This window comes from Patiria miniata, unplaced genomic scaffold, assembly GCF_015706575.1.
Source record: "Patiria miniata isolate m_02_andy unplaced genomic scaffold, ASM1570657v1 HiC_scaffold_17, whole genome shotgun sequence".
Taxonomy (NCBI): domain Eukaryota; kingdom Metazoa; phylum Echinodermata; class Asteroidea; order Valvatida; family Asterinidae; genus Patiria; species Patiria miniata.
This window is the reverse complement of record NW_024037055.1, coordinates 5,656,595-5,673,542: the sequence shown is the minus strand read 5'-3', so window position 1 is coordinate 5,673,542 and position 16,948 is coordinate 5,656,595. Positions and strand designations below refer to the sequence as shown.

General features: G+C 40.7%; 1 protein-coding gene across 4 annotated transcripts in view; it reads left to right on the top strand.

Annotated features, from left to right (window-relative positions):
- The first annotated feature begins 38 nt into the window (after nt 1–38).
- LOC119723616 (zinc finger protein DZIP1L-like) overlaps nt 39–16,948 on the top strand; it is a 33,211-nt gene continuing 16,301 nt past the window's right edge. Inside the window, exons 1-14 of one of the 4 annotated variants that reach the window (XM_038194360.1) lie at nt 39–205; nt 1,097–1,270; nt 2,689–2,858; nt 3,821–4,024; nt 5,342–5,563; nt 6,797–6,889; nt 7,332–7,437; nt 8,147–8,262; nt 8,420–8,620; nt 9,661–9,729; nt 10,395–10,505; nt 12,761–12,860; nt 13,418–13,486; nt 14,275–14,352. In XM_038194360.1, the coding sequence (XP_038050288.1) occupies nt 205; nt 1,097–1,270; nt 2,689–2,858; nt 3,821–4,024; nt 5,342–5,563; nt 6,797–6,889; nt 7,332–7,437; nt 8,147–8,262; nt 8,420–8,620; nt 9,661–9,729; nt 10,395–10,505; nt 12,761–12,860; nt 13,418–13,486; nt 14,275–14,352 (1,714 nt within the window). In that variant the 5' untranslated portion in view covers nt 39–204. The remainder of the gene's footprint in view (nt 206–1,096; nt 1,271–2,688; nt 2,859–3,820; nt 4,025–5,341; nt 5,564–6,796; nt 6,890–7,331; nt 7,438–8,146; nt 8,263–8,419; nt 8,621–9,660; nt 9,730–10,394; nt 10,506–12,760; nt 12,861–13,417; nt 13,487–14,274; nt 14,353–16,948) is intronic. The other 3 variants (XM_038194362.1, XM_038194361.1, XM_038194363.1) reach the window with 3 other exon arrangements.

Below are 16,948 nucleotides of genomic sequence, written 5' to 3'. Positions count from 1 at the left end.
TTTATTGGTCACCGGGGGTAAATTGGCACGTACTGGCCGACAGAGGGGGTACTTCTGGCATTCCAAAAATGGCGTCTGGTTTGAGTGTTGTTGACTCGGGGCAACGGAAAGTTCAACTGTTATTGTAATGAATTTCGGCGTTTGAACTCGGTATATGACATGTGGGGTTACTGCAAATTGACGTCGTCACTATAGAGTTAACAAAGTAAGTGAACTTTTCGATGTAAACTACATATAAATGGTAAAAATGTTTTATTTAGGCCCGTTGCATTTGTTTTGTGAGTGGATGGTGAATTTAATTGTAAACCACACACAAATTGTGTTGAGCGCCCTCACAATATTTAGTACCATTTCAGGCAAGATTACCATATGCGAAGTTCACTAATTTTCCTCTGTATTGACTTACAAGCCCCCAGATAGTAATTTCATGTCATCAAAGTCAATTTGAGCAGTGAGAAAATACAAGCATTTTCTTAGAAAACACTTAGAATTTTTCAGTCCAATCTCATAGGGTTTGTACACAGGGTGTTGAGTGAACTTTGTATAGGCCCTGGAAATCTTTCCCAATTTCATTCGATTGAACATTGTTTGTTAGTTCAATTTTTAATCCGGAGTAATTATATTTACACCTTTTTGAAAAAAATGTTGCAACCTGACGCCTTTTTTTCCCTTCATATTATAAATAGGCCCTAATCTCAAAGTAGGCCATTCATTGCAAAAATGATAAGATTAGAAATTATGAATCTGGGACTGAGAAACATTTCCAGTTTTGTTATGTTAGTAAATACTCAGAAGATTTTCTTGACTCTCCATAGACTTTGTGCACAACCGCTGAATTAGCGTCAGGTTGCAACATTCTTTCCCATCTTTTTATGACAATATTGGAAAAAAAATGTTTCCAAATACACAACAATATTGCTAGCCTTAGGTTACAGCTTTTCATAATATTTCATAGTTTATGTTTTTGCTAGGACTCTCATTTCACCTTCAAATTCATAATTTAGTTAAACTAATTATAGGTTGCCAATAATACACATTACTTTGTTAGAATTGTCACCCTTTTTTATGACTAATGTTGCTGCTTGACTTTTTTCAGTGATGCATGGGTCGTATTACCCATCACCCCGTGGGGCAGGAGGCAGCACAAGTTACGTCTACACCAACGGACACGTACCCAATGGAACACCTCGTGCTGCACCGACCGCCATGAACGGTGGTCCGGGGTTCACCTTCCAAAAGAGACAAGAGAGGATTGATTGGAGGAAAATGGGTGAGGAGAACAACGCAAACAAATAATCATTGCATGGTTAAGAATTCACAGTCACAAAAAACCAACCCAACAAATAGAGAGAAAAAAAATGCTCTTACAAAAGATAATAATTAAACTATTTTTAGACAAGATTAAAATGATACTTTCCTGAATACTTTGGCCGTTTACAATATCCGGTTCGTAAGTGACCGAGTCATACACGCGCATGCACTACTGATTACTTGCGCCCACTGGCTAAAATGGAGTGTCATGGCCTAGCGGTTAAGAGCACCGGGCTCATGTTCTGGTGTTTCAGAGGCAACAGTGACGTGGGTTCGAGCCCGCTGGCGAACACTTGTGCCCTTAAGCAAGGCACTAGTCGTAGGTCCCGTGTGTTGCATAAATGCACGTAAAAGAACCCAGTAAACACTTATCGCTAAGAGAAGGGGTTTGCCCCGGTGTTTCTGGCCTCCTGTATAAACTCCCACGCGGAGTATTTAGGAGAAGAACCGGAAAGATTTCCATATAAGAAGTTCACTCAACACCCTGTGTACAAACCCTATGAGAGTGGACTGAACAATTCGAAGTGTTTTCTAAGAAAATGCTTGTATTTTCTCACTGCTCAAATTGACTTTGATGACATGAAATTGCTATCTGGGGGCTTGTTAGTCAATACAGAGGAAAATTAGTGAACTTCGTATATGGAAATCTTTCCGAAGAACCAACCAAGAACCAAGAACTCACCATTTTGCACAACTTCTAAACTGGAAGTAGTGCAAAGTTCAATGGTTCCAATGATTTTCAATGCTACTCCATGTGTAGTGGCGTGGTTTAAGTTGAAATGACATCACACTTGCAAACCAGGTATTTCTACATCTAGAAGTATTTGAAAATCATGATACTGATCACAATCAAGTTTGATGGTGATATTTTTTTTTGTTCCATTGTTTTTCTTTAGTTAAAATATAGTCAGTACTTCAAGCTAACACAACCAGAGAAAAAAATGACGAATGGATAATCATAGACATACTTCCAAAGTTTTATAATTTGCTTATCTACTGATATAAAAGTTTCGCATTTGACAACTTATCCCTCCAATGCAAACATAAATTGTGTGCCAAGTTGTCCTTTCAGTCAAAATCAATGAAGTGACTGTTTTCAACAGTTCAGAGCTCCCAGCCTACATAAAGCAGGATTTATGTTGCTTGATACAGCTATGCTTTGACTGTAGGTGATTGATAAGCCAGCTGTGCCTACCACTTGCCTACTGTTGTCGGTTGACTGAATTTGACTTGTCACAGTGTTTGCTTGGAATATGATCTGACTGTTGATGACGAGCCTGTGTAATAGGCATGGCAGGGGAAGAGGATTTTTGTTTTGACTGTCTGTGACTGTTCAGACAGCAAGAGGGTTAATGACATATTTACCCTTTCTAACAGCTTCTGTTGACGTAGATCGCGTCATGAGAGAACTTGACTTTGCGACCTTACAAGACGTCATCATGACTGTCACCTTCTGTGACATCACGGCCGAGGTCGACATGAGGTCGATGGATCCTAACTTTATCAAACTCTTCCAGCTCTCCCAACTCATTGCCGAGTATTTACTGGTAGGTCAGAAGTCATCAGGAATCGTCAATTCATCATTAACCCTACCTCCCTGGGCATTTTTGCTAGGATGCAACCTCAATCCTGCAAAATCCTCCAACTGCCTTCATGTAAAAATAGCATACAGCCTCAATCCTGCAAAATCCTCTGTTGTTTAATAATGTTTTCCCTGGCGGAGTGAACACTGCCTCAATCCTGCAAAATCCTCCAGCAATCACTGTCAATATGTTGAGGCATAACCAGTGACATCCTGGGCCAGTGCGGAGGATTTGAAGTATAATCTAGGCCTAAATTTATGCACGGCAGAGCATAAACAACACAAGATCCAAAAGGGTTAAGGACTCTTTATTTTTAACAAACTTTTGTCTCTAAAGTCTTGATAAACTACTGCAAAACAAAAATAATCCAAAAACTTTGTTTGCCATATACTCATCATTATTTAAGAACCATTGTAGATTTATTCTTTTCTGTTTCTGTAGACCTTCATAGGTCGATAGTGATACTTACATATTTCTGGACATTGTCTGGACAGCTCATTCCATTTCTGAATCAGACCAATTTGCTGAAGAATATTTTAGCTGTTGATTTGTAGTCTTTTCACACTAGAGCCTCTCAACCAGGGTTGAACTCAACCCTGGGTAAACCCAGTGTCGCCCCGGGTCGACAACCCCGCGTTTGCTCCTGTGTCACTTCACACTTGTTTTGTGCAAACCGAGCTTATTTCGCTCGGTTTCTTCTGTTTTGAACCCAGGCGAAAGTTTCATCCTGGATTGAAAATCTCAACTCTGGTCTGGAGCAGGGTTAACTTCAACCCTGGGTGAAATCAATCTCAGGGTTGACGCGGGGTTAGCGCAGCGTTGAAAATGTTTAAGTGTGAAACGCCGCATGTTTTCAACCTTGCGTCAACCCCGCGTCAACTTGTTCCCCCCCCCCCCCCCCCAACTTCTTTCCTTTCCCATTCCAGCATTCCCAGAACTACCTGACCCACAGCATCAGCTTGACTCAGGAGAAGCTGCAGCAGTCCGAGGAATCCCACAATGCAACGCAGGTTGAGGTCAGCAAGGTCAGACAGGAGGTCAAGAAGATCAAAGAGGAGTGTCACAAACGGAAGAAGATGCTCAAGCAACAGCAGAACCTCATCCAGGCTGGAGCCAATAATTATCACAAGGTAGTAAACACATACACCCTTAATGAACGGAAAGTTTGCGGTAACACCATGTAAATGATACCTCTTTTGAGGTGTGTGGTTCTGAGCAGAACCAGTTGGTTTAACTCCACACACACAGTCCACTTCAGCATCCCACCGGGCATCTTAGCATTAAGTTCCAGAATCTCCCGCCTCCATGGTCCACTGAACTTAGCATCCACTACTTAAACCACTACTAACATTGCATCATCGTTGGAATCCCTCATTCTCCTGATGACGAACAGAGCATACTGTTCAAAACGTTGAGTCCCTCTGGTTCTTTCAGAACTACACATACTCACAAAAGAGATTTATTCACATGGTGTCACCGCAAACTTATCTTGTCTTAAACCACTATACCAGCAAGAGTCCGGCAGTCTCCTGATGACAAACAGAGCTCACTGTTTGAAATGTCGAGTTAACCAACTGGTTCTTCTCACAACCACACAAGTCACAAAGAGATATCATTCATGTGGTGTTGCCACAAACCTCCCATTCATTGTCCCTGTTCACCATGCAAACCTAGTCTCATTTATACCCTTCTATGTAACCCTAACCCATTATTCTTACAAATTCCAACGCAAGATTTTGTACGATTATGACAGTCAGGAAACATTTACTTTGGTGGAACTTGATTTCCCAATTTTATTTGAATACAAATTGTGTGGGTTTTTTATGACAAAGTGTTGGATGTTTAAGAAAGAAGGGAGTGTTCCAGTAAAAGAAGGGTTGGCAAAATGTGTTCATAAGCATAGTTATTTCATTGCTAAACTTGGCAAGTGGATGGATAGAGACTTTATATTTAACCCCTAATTCTCTGGGCATTTTTGCTAGGATGCAACCTAAATCCTGCAACATCCTGCAACTGCCTCCATGTAAACATTGCATTTAGCCTCAATCCTCCAAAATCCTCCATTATTTTTTGAATGTGGTCCTTGGAGGGGTGACCACTGCCTCAATCCTGCAAAATCCTCCAGCAATCACTGTCAATATGTTGAGGCAGAACCAGTGACATCCTGGAGCAGTGTGGAGGATTTCAAGAAGAATCCAGGTCGAAATGTATGCACGGCTGAGCATAAACAAAACAAGGTCCGGCCCACAACCTTGACACACATCATCCTCCAAAATCAGCCATGCATTTTTGCCATTTAACCTCAATCCTGCAAAATCCTCTATTTTGCAAAGAGTATTTAGGAGGATTTGGGAAGGTTAGGGTTCATCACAATTTGTTGAAATGTTGCTGTGGTTCTCAACATTCGATTTGTCAAAAGTGAGCTTTTGTATACCTTATTCTTCCAGTGCCCATACTGTGTTAAAGCCTTCGTCCACGCAGCATACCTTCAGTCTCATCTCACGCGCAAACATCCGGAGTACGTCCCCCCGTCGGCGGACTCTGAAGCCAAGAGACAACGGGAGAGCTTGGAAAGAGAGATCGAGGGATTCAAGGAGCGGTTGAGACTGACCGAGAGTCAGATGGAAGAGGAACGGAGGACGATGCATCAACAGATGACAGCTCACAAGGTAGGAGTAAGATCCGACCTGACGTCTTGAGGAGGTTGCTGATGTATCAGATGGAGGATTCTAAGGCTGTCCGTTGTTGAATAATTTAGTCTTGGATTAGGCGAAACGCCAAAAATACACTGACGGTTTGCACGCGTGCGCACGCCAGGAACGCATTCTTTTGTTCGAGCTACCTCCCGTTCGCACGCGTGCGAATGCGTGCGAACGCCCCTCCCGTTCTGCAGGCGTTCCTTTACAACAAAAGGCCAGTCACGGTCTGTGCACACAGGAAGAACTCAGCAACACCAACACTAAAAGCAGGGTTCGACCTTAACTTTTTTGTGCACTAGCCAGCCGGGCTACTGAAACAGACTCTTAACTAGCCCGTGGGCATTTTCACTAAACCGCCTTTTTTTTTTTATCTCATTTTTTTTTATCTTATCTCAAATACAAAATGCCATATTTTCAGGCTCAATTCTGAGGCAATTTTGTCAGTGTTTTAAATAAACAGATCTTATTTAACCCTTTAAAACAGTTGATAAAATTAAACACAAATTGATGAGGTTTGCTTTCTGAATGTAATGATTTATTTCTTCCTGTCCTTTCATCTTTGCCGTATCCCAATAATTTTTGACTCGCCAACCGGGGGCTACTTAAGGAATAGTTTGACTAGCCCGCCGCTGTTTTGACTACCATTTGGCTAGTGGGCTACCACTAATTTCGAACCCTGACTAAAAGTGTGCGAAGAAAAATGTGTTTAGTCCTCGTAATAATGAAAACTGTGTTTGACCGAATATTCGGATATTGGAAACTGCCAGCTGCAAATGTGTGCTGCGCCGGTAGAAAGTTGCACAAAGAGTGTGGCAGTTATTAAATTGACGTCCAACAATAGATATTGGGCGCTGGAGAATTTTGCAGTAAGTATTAAGTGCTGTATAAGGACTTTAACCTGCTAAAAGGATGTGAACAATGAACCGCCGTCGACAATAAAGTCACCGTCGACAAAAAAACGACACCTGACAATAAAGCTTTGCAACTTTGCATGTGCGCAGGTTATTGTTTTTGTTAAATATTCAAACTGGCAAATAGTTATTCGAATGTTGGGATGACGATCGAATATTCAAGTATTTGATATATTTGGGACAGCCCTAAAGGATGCTTCATTGTAATTTCAAATTCTGGTTTAGATTTTGTTCTGTCTTTTCCTTTGGTCATCTGTTGAATTCAAGTTGGCTTTCGTTTGTCTATTTTCAGGAGAGTCTTGCCAGGGAAGACAGTAAGAGACTCGAGGAGTTGCAGAGGCAACAGATGGATTCTTGGAAACAAGAACAGCTAGAATCACAAAGAGTAAGGTCCAGATGAGTAAACAAAGATTTATCTTACAGAAGCTGCGTCAGGTTATCATTTGCTTCCCAACCCCCCTCCCTACCCCAGAATGTGGGGGAGTCTGGCCTAGTGGTTAGGGTTTGTGACTCATGATCAGTGGGTCAGGGTTCGAATCCAGCCACCTGCCGTATGTCGTGTCCTTGGGCAAGCCACTTGACACAGGAGTGTAAACGGGCACCGGCATTAGCTGGGGAGTAACCTGCGATGGACTAGCATCCAGTCCAGGGGGAATAGAAACAATCTCAGTCCTTTCATGCTACTGAAACCGGAGATAAACGCCGGCCTGATGGGCCACATTGGCTCTTGAAAGACTTTACTTTTTTGAACCGTCTCCCAGAATACATCACAATGTTTATGTCTTAGTGATGATGATGCACTCCTCTTCCTCTTATTGTTTTGCCAGAGTGAGATGGAGCGGATGCAGGAGATGTTCATGAAGGAACTGAAGGAGATGAATGAGAAATACTCCTCCTCCCAGCTGGCTCTGGAGGACCTTCAGTCCAAGTATGGTGAGTCAAACAGCATTTTGCACTCTGATAACCGTTCTTAATAACTTATACAAGTTTCATCATGATCCATCTCTTGGCCCGTCTGGCGGTTGGGGTGCACAAAACAGATCATGCAGCTGAAACGGTTTCCAAATCTTAATCTTTGGGGTGCCACTGCAAGCAGATTTGATGTATTTATTCTATTCGTTGAACCCCCTCTTAGTCCCAAAATGCACTACACTCAAGTCCATTCCTTCATATCAGCCACAGAGCTCGGCCTGTATGGGACTGCCCACCTCTACATTTTTTTCAAACACACCCTTGAATTCGGGCGATTCACAATGCAGTGCGCCACCAAGAGTTTGCCACGGAGAGTTCATTTTTCCCAGTGCATTGTGGGAAATGGTCGACAAATTCGCAGCGCGGGACATTTGAAATTGTTAGTTTTGAAATTGTTGGTTTCGTAAGCGTATGATTCGAGGATCTGTTTGCCCTTTTCTTTCTTTGTTATCAATATGGTGTTTTTTTGTAAGGCGGCAGAACGCTATGCCCCATCTTTGACATTATTAGCTCAAGTTGTCTACTGACTCTCATCCAAATGGGCCGTGTTTTGTCGACCGTAAACTTGAAAAATTGACTCTCCGTGGCAAACTCTTGGTGGCGCACTGCATTGTGAATCGCCCGAATTGACTTTCTTTTAACCATTTTGGTTTCTAATGTTTTGTTTTAGGTAAGAAGTCCATGTTGGGAACCTTGGAGGACGAAGATGAGATGGCGGATCTCAAGAAACAGATCAAGAGACTGAAAGACGAGAGTGATCAAAGGAATCGAGATCTTCAAGATAAAGTGAGTATCTGATGCCTTCTGGAAACGGTTACATCCATCTGTGCTTTTCCTTTAAGAATTTGAGATGAGACGTTTCTCACCCATCATCGATGCAAGTCACTGGGGACGATCTGAGAGCTCACTTCTTATATCTTGTCAAATTCTTGTCTCTCCTCAGCTTGCCTCCACCCAGTCTTCCATGCGAGAGCAAGCCAAGATGTTCAAGGACCAATCCAAGCAGACGAGGAGAGATCACAAAGATGAGATGCAAGAACTGAAGAGTCAGTTGGATCAGACGCAAGCGGCACTCAGGATTGAGAGGGAAGGAGGGAGCAACATCGGCAGGAAATACGAGAAGCAGATCCAGCAGTTACTACAGGTGCTGTATTTCACACTATAATATCCATTACAATTTCCAGAAGTTCTTTTTGCTTCGTGATAAACATGTATTTTCTCTGAACCAGATAAGTATTCAAAATGCCCGTTTTAACTTATGATGTCATCAAACTGGAACGTGTACGTGTACATAAAATGTACACTGAAATTTAAAAAAAATTAATTCGGGCGATTCACAATGCAGTGCGCTGAGTTTGCCACGGAGAGTTCATTTTTCCCAGTGCATTGTGGGAGATGGTCGACAAATTCGCAGTGCAGGACATTTGAATTCGTTAGTTTTTCCGGTCAGTAGTTTCGTAAGCTTATGATTTTTGAGTATTTGTTTGCTATTTATTTGTTTTTTTTTTTGTTTGTGTAATGTCAGCCTTCTGGCTGCCTGTTTCAATTTTTTAATAAACCAGAATAATAATAATAAAAAAATTTAAAAAAATAAAAGATGGAATTTTTGCGTCGGGGTGATATAAATCGCAAAACCTAATTTGATTTATTTGTTTGCTCTTTTCTTTTCTTTCTATCAATATGGTGTTTTTGTAGGGGGCAGAATGCTATACCCCAATCTATAACAAATTAGCTCAAGTTGTCTACTGACACTCATTCAAATGGGCCATGTTTTGTCGACCGTAAACTTGAAAAATGGACTCACCATGGCAAACTCTTGGTGGCGCACTGCATCGTGAATCGCCCGAATGAAAACAAATGGTATTACTGGAAAATCTGAATTCCGTGATCCTTGAAAAAAAAAAATCACAACTTAACTGGGTAGTGTCCAATGAAATTGTCTTCTGATGATCACCCTGCGTTTTGTAAATCAACAAACGCAAATCTCTAGTTTTTATTAGTTGTAACTCTTTGTGGTTGAAACGTAGGGTTTCCTCCAAGATGCAAAAGCACTGAAGCTTTGAGAGTCTTGAGAAACCTGACTGAAGCTTTGAGCATCTTGAGAAATCTAAAGATACAAGAAATGTTCCAATAAGTGGTTGAAATGACTTTAACTGCTGTTGTCGTCTCGGGTTTCTAAAACAGGAATCTAAAGACCAGCAGAAAGTATTGAGGGCAAAGGAGAAAGAAATCAACTCTCTCAAGTCTCGACCAGTAAGTTGACATTTTGCATCTCATGTGAATATTGTTAATTTTGTATGTTTTGTTCTCTAGTGTTTTCTTTAAAACAAAGAAAAAAAGCAACCGAGGTTGTTTCAGAAAGCAAAAAAAAGTACATTTTAAAAGTTAAGAACAGAATAAAAGAATGTTAATGGCTCAAGTTCGGTCTGTTTTGTTGGCCAAACTTCTTCATTTTATTATTTTATTTTATTTCTTTCTGATAATGAAACTTGAGATTCCTCAAAAGTGCCTTAGACACTGTAGCTCAAGAGCCTGAAAAAACCTGTAGAGAGGAGACAATGAGAAGAAATTACAGTTTCAGAGGTGGGAGGAAAACCCCAGAAGAATATTCTGAGGAAAACCCACGGAATCAGGTAGCGACTGAAAACCCAATCCACATGTGGTCCGGGCAGAAATCGAACCGGGGCCATAATGGTGGAAGGCGAGGAATGAAACCACTGCATTGATAAACAAAAAAATGATCCTGGGATGTTCTTTATTCCAATAAAGTTTAAACAAAATTAAAGTAAATGAAATTTTAAAAATGATTCATTTTAGCCAACGAGTTCCCATGACAAGAAGCTCAGCCAGAGCAAATCTTTAATATTCGACAGGGCAACTTTGCAATGAATCTTTCATATTTGATGTAATGTATGTAGCCCCCACCGCCCATTGTGCCAGAGGTCAAACCAGCAGTGGTCAACCAAACACCGGTCAGTTCTGGTCAACACGCGCTACCGGTCAAGAGACTTGATTTGATATATGCTCAGGTTTGGCGCCCTCTATTGATCACGATCAGCATCCGATTTTCTGCCCATTGTTATTACAAATTTGTCACTAATCATTGGTCACTAATCATTGCTTGGATTGAATCTGACTTCCAAGGCATCTTCCTGAATCTAGCAAAATCCTACACTTCAGTATAGACTAATCCTGGCGCACTGTCAAATCTATCACGAAGGCCCCCTTCAATGGCAAATAGCATTGTGCTAGCTATTGTTCAGATAATCCGTCACGGGGCAGTAGCTTTGTACAATAGCTTGCACAATGCTTTTGCCATTGAAGGGGGCCTCGTGCATACAGCGATCATATGTGCCCAGATTTGTCTATAGACCATTATCATGTTGCGGCCATCTTGATTTTTTTCCCATCCAAATCAACGTAACCAAGGCGAGGCTGGAAGGAAAAATGAAAAATAGTCTGGTTCCTTTTTGCACACTCAAAATTATCATTCAGTACTGTTACTGGATACAGGGAACATGACTGATCTGGTGGCAGCATGATAAAGGTCTATACAGGAACAACTGGCTTTAAGTGGCTGTGCTGAGGGACTTTGAACAATCAATTGTGGGGTTTCAATAGATACAGGATTGTTGAAGTTAATGGTTTAGACCTGCGTCTTGCAGAGCATGAAAAACAGACTGGATTTGGGAATGCTCAATGTGGACTGATGACGTTAACAAGGAGAAGTTTATTTTTAACAATCGACACTAAACTTCCAATGCTCTCAAGATAACATGGAACAATTTGCCCTAGCTAGGTGTCCTGTTTTATTATCTATTCTGGATAGGACATTTGTATCGATATTTGTGTCACGGAATTTCATGTATCGCCAAATTACTTGGTACATGGTTTGTGGAAAACTCCTGGAAAAAACTAATTTTATGATTTATGGAAATTATTCTTAATGAGATTTCCATTCACCTGCACATGTTCACAATGTTTTGTATCAAACTGTAGATTACATGACCTTTTCATTCATGTTTTAACTAGCACAAACAGACATCCCCACTTGAAGATAAAAAAAAAATTAAGATCACACAAGCACACAAAACATTTATCCACATCACTTTGCCATCTTAGCCCACAAGTCATGATTTCTTGGGAACATGTACCTCGCTCAAAGAAGCATCCCAAACAAAGAACAGGAACGTTCCAAATTTTCAGATGTGTCTTAGTATTCATGTTGATAACACAAATTCCACAGTTATATGTTAGAGTGTTTACAACCCTTGCAAATCGCATTACATTTCAGATAAGCTTAGCTTTACACAAACCGTGCAAACTTTTGAAAATGAGTTCCCGACGGAAATGAAAAAAATGGTCACAAACGTTGTACATCGTTTGCCTTCTTTGCAAGTGGAACACCCCCCTGAATGCATTGTCTGTGTTTCTGTGTGATACGCATGAACATTCACTGTTTACTAACTTTGTCATTGAAACTGAAGGACAGAAACGTTGAGCATGGTGACCATCAGAACCACAGTTCTTAGTCATTTGAGTTTAGAGGTAAAAATCTCAACAAAAACCCACTGAATCTATGGATACAGGGTACAGACGCCCCATCATTGGCGGACACAGGGGGGGTGGGGGTATGGCGGCCATTCCCTCCCCCCCCCCCCCCACCCAATTGAATTTTTTTCAGGAAATTTAAAATTAAACAATTCACACAAATCCCTATGTGATTTGTTTTCGTTTTGCTGGAAGAACACTTACCTTTTTGTAATCCATGGACAGAACTTTAAAACGGTGGTTGTGTTTCGAATTCCGTAACTTGAAAAGATACATGAGTGATTTAAATTATTCTCATACTAAAAGAAAGCTTAATGAATGGGCTTTCATATCCTAGATTTTGAAAGTTCTACATGCAGAACTTAACTAAAACAATGGTCCTGACATTTGGTGGTTTTTTTTACTCACCCTGTATACTTAAACCCCTTCCCCTTAAAGAAACAAAAAATACTTGAGCCCTCTTGGCCCCCCCCCCCCAGAAAATTTAGTTCTGGATCTGCCCTCGTACCCCCTCAACAGAGAGTTTGGGGAGACCACTGGGAGAGATTCTTGAACTCATTGCCGATGGCTCCTGGGGCTCATTTGAGGATGCTACAGGTTGTTGCGTATTGAGATTAAAATTTGTCAGGTGTACTTTGCGCCACATGCACACGAACCAGTGCGCATGTGTCACTCATTGCTTTGCCATCAACAGTCTTTCTTATTTTGCTCATTCATATTTGTCTCATCACAGAAATCTCCAGCAAAGCCTCCCCCGTCTCCTACCGCCAAGAAAGCCCCGCCCATCCTGGCAAAGTCTCTCAGCTCCGAGGAGGAAGAGGAGGAGGAATCAGGTAACCATGGCAATTAGTTTCTTTAGGATTACTCAACTGAGTGACCCATTGACATGCTCATACTAGATGTTTGTATTTATTTAAATTTATTTGCATATAATAACAGCCATACAAAGCCACCTTTTTTCTCTAGGTAAATTTTTTTTTTTATTGTGTCATTAAGGGCCCGTGACCATTCAGCCCTGGTATGAAAAGGGCCCCCCGTTAAGCTCGTCCCCTCCCAAGAAGTCCTTTCCTACCGTCCCAGCTACCGGCCCAGAAGCTGGTCCGGTTGCTAATCAAGAACTCCTCTATCCTGGGGTCTATTGTTTGCAAGTATTGACACACATAATATATCCCTGAAGAAACCTGCTTGTGGTTTTCAAAACTGACTTCAAAACTTCTGGTCAGACAGGACCATGTACCGGACGAGACTGGGCTGAAGACCGGACTGGCTCTGGACCGGACGAGGTACCGGGGGGCCCTTTTCATACCAGGGCTGAATGGTCACGGTTCCTAATATTTCAAGATGGCAGATGTTTTTGAGACAAACATGTAACCAAAGGTTTCTCCTTCAGATGAAGACTTAGAATCAGCAGAGGAGGAAGGAGAAATATCTATGAGATCAACACAGGAGGATCTGCTAGGTACGAGGAAGTCTGCTAAACATTACATCACTGCTCAGCTTTGTTCATTTAATACAAACCTCAAAATCACAACTTTCGGACTTTTCTCTTTTCCAACTGCCACTGCCATCATGGAAGGGCCCATGCTATGTGATTTTTGCAATGCAATCCTTGAAAATGCACCTTTGTGTCCCATTCAACATCATTTTCAATTTTCGTTTTACCATTTCTAAGGGTATTTTGGTGCCTTTTTGGTTTTCATGCTAATGCAAATGTACATATTCATGAGCAAAAGTGTGATGTCACTCCAGGCAAAAACTTAGTGTTGCAGTTATGCCAAAAGTTGGCAGTATTTTGGATATTTTGCTGTCCGAAATTTTCTTTTCCGTGGTGATTCATTGCTGTGTCAGTACGTGGCAGTATAAAGCCAATAACCAGACGTTTCTCAGGTTTTTTATCAAAGAGCAAAGTTTCTGGGTTCACAATTAGAACATAAAAGTGTGAAAAATGCATGCCCGCATGTTGCTCGAAATTTCGTCAAAATCTGGCGCAGCCGATGTGCGTCATGAAAATTTGACGCCCAAAATGCTGATGCACAGTCTGTAGGAAGTGACGTCACGTGAGGGAGACCTGTACTAAATATTGTGTTCTTAGGACAAAACCCAAAAATAAATTTGTACTGTGTAAGAATTGGCTGAAAGAGGCTATAATAACTCCACATCTGACAATAAATTAGCCGAACAGTTTTTTTTTCCTGTCCTTTGCTCGATCCTATATCACATCACTTCTGCTAACCATTTCATAAACAGCAGCTTCAAGTTCTGAAGACTACTCAGACGGAGAGATTTCTATTACAGATGACAATGAAAGTGATAACAACACTCTAGGTACATTATCTGTGACCTTTGACCTCTGAGGTGCCGTGCAATAACCTGCTGTGTTGACTTCCTAGCAGCAATTCAAATGATCGTTTTCTTCACAGATCTTCCTGTAACTTTGTCTTCTTCGTTTATTTCAAAACTGACTTGGGTTGCTTAATTGTTTGTGTCTACATGTATTAAAGATAAGGTTAGAATTAGTAACGATAACCCTCTTTGATTGTCTGAATCCACCGAGAGGGATTTTGATAGATTTTGCAGGATTCAGGAAGGTACAGTCCACCTACTATAAAATTACATGGGGTTGAAACCACTTGAAACTTGGTAGGTACAAAGAGTGTGCCATTGGTTTCATACACAGTGAAGGATTTGGATGATTCAGGAAAGTGTCTAGCAAACATTCCAAGGGAGTTGGGGTTAAGCTAATTCACATTTTCTAGTTCCCTGGAAATGTATTTTGCACACCGTTTGATGTTTATACATGTAGACAAAATTACTTGAGTCAGTATGTACGAATACAATGTGGACACATTATTTTTCCTTTTTTGGGGGACATTACTAAGCATGTTTTTGTCATATAGACAGTGCAAAAACATCACATCCAAAGTACATCTTTTACCATCACACCAAGTATAGATAAACCTGACACTAACACAAGCTGAAAAAAAGTTACCACTAAATTAGTCATTCAGCAACTAAAAGTCTAAGCATATGTTCATAAAAATCACGTTCAACATAGTTTGTTAAGAAAACATGTAAAATATCACTGCAAAGTCATACAAAGGTGCAAAGTATCAACAAATTTAAGCAACGTATCTAATATCTGCACACTAACTACTTTTTATACCATCCCCTTTACTTAGTTACTTTAACTAAAAAAGGTTTTAGACTTTTGCTGAAAGTCTATCAGTACTAAAACAACTTAGCAAACACTATTAAGGCTAAACAGTAAGCTTTCCATAATATTCTGTGTACACAATTTGAATTTGAAGATTGCAGGTTGTATTCCATGATTTGAGATTATAGACCTGTATCATGCTGCCACCATTTCAGTCATGTTCCCTGTATCCAATAACAGTACTGAATGATAATGTTTTTGTGCAAAAAGGAACCAGACTGTTTTTTCCTTCCAGCCCCGCTTTGGTTACGTTGATTTGAATGGGAACAAATCAAGATGGCCGCAACATGATAATGGTCTATTCCTTGCACACAGATCTTAAACCTTCTGAACTTTTTTTACAGTCTGAATCATTTTATGCAAACCTGTCCTATTTTTGTGACCCTACACAACTTTGAGTGTTTAAAGGGAAAATACAACATTTGCAAACATGAAAAAATAAAACCACCAAATCATTTTGAAATACCTTGCTGGACTGTCATTTTCAAGAAAAGTGGTATTTTTGTATCAATTTCCAACGCTGATCGGCTGATCAGCGTTGGAAAAAAACTGGCTTTTTTTCAAATACTGGCCCCAGTTGACCATCGCACTTGTTTGCAATCGATTACACACCTATGAACGGGTACAAGCCAGCTAGACTGGTTCCCTGACCTTACAATTCCCCAATATATGTAAACTGCTCTGTTTCTTCTTAAATGGAGTCAGGGAACTAGACTACAGGAAAATGATTGTTTTTCTTGGTTTTTATAGCATTTTCGAACCCAAAACCTCAAAAAAGTCAGTGTAACTATATTTGCTATATACTTTCAACCCCCCAATTCCATCCATTTCTGAAAAATACAGCAAAAGCAAATGATGTATATTCCCTTTAACCATTGCGATTTTCAAGATTACTAACATAACTGCTACCTCACTGGATTCATCAATTGCGTGAAGTCTGTCTACTGGGATGGAGGTGCTTTTCACAATCATTTTAACCTCTGATTTGTCCTTATTTGCACTTTTTCATTTTTCCCTTGTACTGTGTGCTGATTTTACTTTGTCCACTGTTGCGATAGCAAGAACACATTTACACAATCCTGGGGCCAATTTCATAGAGCTACTTAAGCACAAACTTTGCTTAAGCACAAAAACGTCTTGCTTAATAAAATCAGGTTATCGGCCAAAAGTCAATGCGATTGTTATGCTAAGTAAACAACAGCTAAAAGCCAGTCACAAGCAATGTACATTACATAGACCTAAGTTTACTAAGCAATGTTTTTTGATGCTTAAGCAAATTTTTCTGCTTAAGCAGCTCTATGAAATTGGGCCCAGCAGTCAGAGGCTTACAATTAATCATTTCATAGACACCATTTAAGCAAGGGCGGATCCAGAAGGGGGGACCAACAGGGGCCATACCCCCCCCCCCCCCCCTCCTCCAAAAAAACGAACCCAGTTTTTGTTTTTTAAGGAACGTCGCAAAAAACGCAACCACTGCGTACACCACCATCTTTCACAAAAAGAAATTGGTTAAAGTGATCAGAAATTACCTCAGATCGTACCACAGAGCATGTAGAATCCCAAAAAACTCCGGGCCCTTAAGCTGGCCACGAAAAAATTGTGTTCTGGATCCACCCTTGTAGCTAAAAAAGTATTTGCTGTATTTACACGCTTGCCCCATTTCTCAAACCATGGCATCAACTCCAGCTTTGTCTGTGTCCCTGGCGC